Source organism: Myotis davidii, unplaced genomic scaffold (assembly GCF_000327345.1).
Source record: "Myotis davidii unplaced genomic scaffold, ASM32734v1 scaffold424, whole genome shotgun sequence".
NCBI lineage: Eukaryota > Metazoa > Chordata > Mammalia > Chiroptera > Vespertilionidae > Myotis > Myotis davidii.
The window spans coordinates 4,378,191-4,383,659 of record NW_006295827.1 but is presented as its reverse complement, the minus strand read 5'-3'; the positions used below and the strand labels follow the sequence as shown (position 1 = coordinate 4,383,659).

Below are 5,469 nucleotides of genomic sequence, written 5' to 3'. Positions count from 1 at the left end.
AAGCCGCAGCCGGCGGTGCCCCCGCGACCCAGCGCAGACCTCATCCTGCACCGCTGCAGCGAGAGCACGAAGCGGAAGCTGGCGTCCCCCGTCTGAGGCCGGGCACCACCCTCGATGGCGCTCTGTGCCCTCCGCCGGGATCCCTGTCTATATGTGATGAGAGCCTGAGGTCTGGTTACCTAAGGCACTCCGGGCCCCGCCCCACCTCGCTCTCCGCCGCCCTCAATAAATGTTGCTTAGAGTGGACAGTGGCTCCGCAGAGACTCGAGGAGGTGCTGGGCTAGAAATCGGACAGGGCTGTGACCTCTGCTGGGGCGGGGACCGGGAGGGGGGTGCAGGGAAGTTGCAGAAGCTGAGGTCCGGTTGCATACTGCCCTGGCCTTGGCCAAGATCAGGTTTGCACAAGGCCAAATGCAAAGGGAACTCGTGGCTCCCGCTGGCCGTTTGTTTGCTAGAACTCTGGCTCCACCACAGAACAGCCCCGAAGAAGGGCTGGACACAGTATGCAGGGAGGGGAGTCAGGGCAGTGGGTGACTTCGTGTGTGCGCCTTAGTTGACAAAACATTTGCACTTTAGGTAGAGGGAGGAGGCACCTGCTCAGTTAGAGGGAGGAGGCACCTGCTCAGTTAGCAAATATTCAGATGAACACTTACCCCAGCACTGTTGCTAGCCCATGGCCTCAAAGGCTTCGCTGGTGGGTCTTTCCCAAAATGCGAAGACTCTAAGGTGCACATTGGAGCTGCAAATCTTGCAGATCTGGGTCAAGGCCAGGGCACTATGCAATCGGACCTCGGTGCCTGCAACTTCCCCCACAACCCTCCCCCGCGGAGGTCACAGCCCTGTCCGAGTTTTCATGAAGGCCATGGGTAGCATGAAGAGCTGCACCTGTGGGGGAGCGGCTACCGGAGGTTAGACAGGCTGCCACCCTTAGAGATCAGAGAAAATTAGCAAGGGGATAGGTGCTTCAAAAGAGAATAATTGACTGAAACGATGGAGAGAGGCCTTGAGAAAACCACTGGGTCCTTAACTCCATTTGCTTTTTGCAGACCCTTGTTTGCTGAAAAAGCCATACAAAGCTGTGGAATGATTAACCACAGGCAGCCCCAACCTTTTAGATTGTTCAGTGCAATTATAACTTAAAAAAATTAAATACAGCCGAAACCGGTTTGGCTGGGTGGATAGAGCATCGGCCTGCGGACTGAAAGGTCCCAGGTTCGATTCCGGTCAAGGGCATGTACCTTGGTTGCGGGCACATCCCCAGTAGGAGATGTGCAGGAGGCAGCTGATCGATGTTTCTCTCTCATCGATGTTTCTAACTCTCTATCTCTCTCCCTTCCTCTCTGTAAAAAATCAATAAAATATATTAAAAAAATTAAATACAGTATAAGGCAAAATATTTATTTTCATAATTTTTAGTTTCATTTTTTTCCTTTCTTTTCTCTCTCTTTTTCTTTTCTTCTTCTTTTTTTTTTTTTTTTGGTTAATCCTCACCCTACAATATTTTTAAAAATATATTTTATTGATTTTTTACAGAGAGGAAGGGAAAGGGATAGAGAGTTAGAAACATGGATGAGAGAGAGACATTGATCAGCTGCCTCCTGCACACTCCCCACTGGGGATGTGCCCGCAACCAAGGTGCATGCCCTTGACCGGAATTGAACCTGGGACCCTTCAGTCCGCAGGCTGACGCTCTATCCACTGAGCCAAACCGGTTAGGGCTACAATATTTTTTTCCATTGATTTTTAGAGAGGGTGGAAGGGAGGGAGGAAGGGGGAGAGAGCGAGAGTGAGAGCAAGAGCAGAGAGAGAGAGAGAGAGAGAGACATCAATTGGTTGCCTCTTGCATGCGCTCCGACCTGGGTAGGGAGCGAACCTGCAACCCAGATACGTGCCTTTGACCGGGAATCAAATCCATGACCTTTTGGTTTGAGGGTGATGCTGTAACCACTGAGCAACATCAGCCAGAACAGTTTCTTTCTTTTTTCAAGATAAAGTCCTTTCCCCCCACATTTTCCTGTATTTCTGGTTCCCTCAAGTTGGTGTTGTGCTGGCCCCACAGCCACCTGCCAGTGTGGAGGACCCGGTGGTGGGTGTGCCCGATCAGGAGGGCAACCCCGCAGGTCTCTGCCATCACAGGAATGCGGACTACAGCTGCCCGTGGGGCGTGAGGTAGGCACCGGGTCTGAGCTAGCCCGCACTGTCTGTGCAGCCAGTTTTCTGGAGTCCAAGCATAGTGCTGAGCTCTTCACACTGTGTCTAGTTCTGAGAACTCAGTCAGGTAGGTGCTTTATCGATGAGGAAACCAAGGCTCAGAAAATGTGGGTGATTTGTTTACGGTAATTGGGCAAGTAGGTGGCAGAGGTGGGAGGTGGAGCCAGGCTTTCCTTTTGCTGATTCCAAAGCCCCACGGGACTCTGCGGAGCTCATGATCTGTGCGTCAGTCCTGGTGGGCGGTGCCGTGGTTGAGGGACGCTCAGAGGAGGGAGTGTGCTGTGGGACAACTTCTAGAGCCCCCCCTCCCCGCAGCCCCCCTTCCGTTTCCTGGGTTGGAGGAGTAAGCAGCTCTTTCCTCTGCCCACCCTGGATGGGAATACAGGGCTCCTTCACCCCGAGAACTCACAGGCACCCACCAGTTCCAGGCCCCAGCTCCTGGGCTGGGCCCTTCCCTCTCTCTGTGACCACAGCACTCCAAAGTGTTCCCATCTATAGACACCGCCTCACCAGGACTGCTGAAACCAGCCCACTCCTTCAGTCATTTCCCCAGCATGTGAGTGACGGGTGGTCAAGCCACCCTGGTCCCCCGACACACTGCGGAGTAAAGAAGGAATCCAGGGGCCTCAGGAGTTGATTCAGAGCACCCCATGAATGGTCCAGTCAACAGAAGGCAGACTGAACCCTGCTGTCCCTTCCTGTCACCAATGGGCTAGCCCCAGGGAGCCACACACAAGCAGATGAGCTGAGGCTGCACACCAGGTCAGGCACGGTGACCATTTAGAAAAGGAAAACAAACAACAAAACAACCCTGTGGACTTTGGAGTCACACGGACCTGGGTTTGAGTCCTGAAGACTCCTCCCTCTACTGGAAGTGTGGCCTGGGTAGGCCACTCACCCACTCGGGGCCTCGGCTGCCTGTCTATACATCGAGGGGGCTGAGCTTTTCCCGCAGGCCATCCTGCGTTGTTTGAAGACCACCCAAGATCCCAAATCTCAGATAGTCTGTGAACACTCTCAGTTAGGTCTCAGGCAAGCCTGGTTGATGCAGGGCCCCAGCTCGGATATCCGGGGTCCACACCTGCTCAGGTGCACCAGGAGCTGGTTCCCCACCCCTCTGTAAACCAATCCATCCTGGACCTCTTCCCCAGGAAGTGAGCCTCTGAGCTAGCGGGACCAGCTGTGCCTGCAGCCAACCTTCCGGACAGGAGCTACCGGGCTGGGTCATTTCCCTGGTGTCTGAGGACAAGCATCAGGCTCCAGCGGGCTGGGTGCCTTGAGCAGGCCACCACCTGGAGGCTCGTCTCCCCCTCCTGCAGCCTCCCTTCACTCGTATTGAAGCCTTCTCTCCATTGCTTCCTGAGGGGGGCACCAGGGCAGGATCCTCAGCCTTTTTGCATTCTAGTCAGATTAAGTCCTCCAACCTGGAAAGTATTCACAATTTTGGGTCCCTAATGCCAATGATGAATAGAGACTAAGAAAACAGGTATATATGTGCTCTCAAATGACAACCCTCTAGGGGAAATATTCTATAAAGGAGGCCATCTTAGCCCTAGCTGGTTTGGCTCAGTGGTTAGAGTGTCGGCCTGTGAACTGAAGGGTGCCAGGTTTGATTCCGGTCCAGGTCATGTGCTGGGTTGTGGGCTTGATCCCCGGTGGCGGGCGTGCAGAAGGTAGTCGATCAATGATTCTCATTATTGATGTTTCTATCTCTCTCTCCCTCTCCCTTCCTCTCTGAAATCAATAAAAATATGTTAAAGAAACAACAACAAAAAACACACACATTACTCTTTAAAAAAATGAGGACATCTTGGGTCAACTGACAAAACTGGAGTATGAATGGTAAATTGGCTGAGAGTATTGCATCAATGTTCGGTTAACGGGAGTTGGTAACTAAAGCCTGGTAATGTTAAGAGAATATCCCTACACTTAGAAAATACTCCATGAAGTATGTAGGGGTAAATGATGTGTACAACTTGCCCTCAAATAGTTCAGAAAGAAATTATGCATATATGTTTACATACATGTTATATACTCATTCATTTATACACTTATAGATAATGTTGTACACACATGAAAGAGGGAGGGAGAGAAAGCAAACAAATAATAAAACATGGGGTAAAATGTTGCAATATGAGAATCTGGCTAAAAGGCACATAAATGTTCTTCATACTATTTTCATTTCTGCAACTTTTCTATAAATTTGAATTATTTCAAAATTGTGGAAAGCGGCTAGTGTTTGGACAGGTTCAAGCCTCGGACTAATGAGAGGGCACAGTCCTCTCATGGCCACGAACAAGTCCCTCCCAGCACAATTATAGCCGACAGAGCCTTCCCAGCACAATTATAGCCAACAGCAATAGTTGTAAACTTGAATCTATGGTCCGAACACATGGCCCCACCTGTCTGAGTGACGTGGGCTTGATAGAGTTCAGCTGCATGTAGTTGAGTAGGATCAAAACCCACGAGAATGTTGTAAACATCTTGACCATGCCCTTACTTTACCTTGTGGAATCTGCTATAAAATAAAGACATGGCTTGTAGTCCGTGGTGCTCTCTCCATCAGAGGGGGCAGCGTCTCACTCAGACCCAGCTTTATTCTCTTGTCTGTCTTTTCTAAATTCTTCACTGCCCCCACTCAGGGTCACCCTTGGCCGTGCTGGCACAGCACACAAAATAACGCTGAATAAAGAGAACCTCCAAACCTCAATTTTTTTTTTGCCTTTTCAAGGCAAATGTTATTTGCTTTGGGGTTTTCCATTTTAAATCCTCACTTTCTAGGTTCATGTGGAGGCAGAGGCGATAACACAGTAATACTACATCTCCAACCAACTCTGCTTAAACTTGGAATCATCTCAGGGTCACCGGGACACCACTCAAAAGGGGTATGTGTGTGTGTGTGTGTGTGTGTGTTTGTGTGTGTGTGTGTGATAAATGTGTGTGCATACATGCCCCTCAATGAACACACACATCTGTCTTTCTCCCTCTGGTCTCTGCTGACTGATTTAAACCTGGAAATGCCAGCTCCAATGCCTACAGGGATCAAGCAAGTACCATGTGAATGAGTGACAAGGGTAAGAAAAGTCAACTAGAAATACAAGAAAACTTTCTCGATTTTTACTGGACTATAGTGAAGCCAAAAATGTCATAAAAACAGGTATGAGACTGCAAATCAAATTTGTGAGTCATAGTGAAAAAAACAGAAACATTTAGTAACTCATTTCCCCATCTCAAAATCTCTTGGGTCTAGAGCCGTGG

At 49.9% G+C, this 5,469-nt stretch overlaps 1 protein-coding gene across 1 annotated transcript in view; it reads left to right on the top strand.

Annotated features, from left to right (window-relative positions):
• The window catches only part of NCF1 (neutrophil cytosolic factor 1), a 49,599-nt gene extending 49,353 nt beyond the window's left edge, over positions 1-246 (top strand). The window contains exon 10 of the mRNA XM_015568555.1: positions 4-246. Within this exon, the coding sequence (XP_015424041.1) occupies positions 4-96 (93 nt within the window). The 3' untranslated portion in view covers positions 97-246. The remainder of the gene's footprint in view (positions 1-3) is intronic.
• The last annotated feature ends 5,223 nt before the right edge of the window (positions 247-5,469 follow it).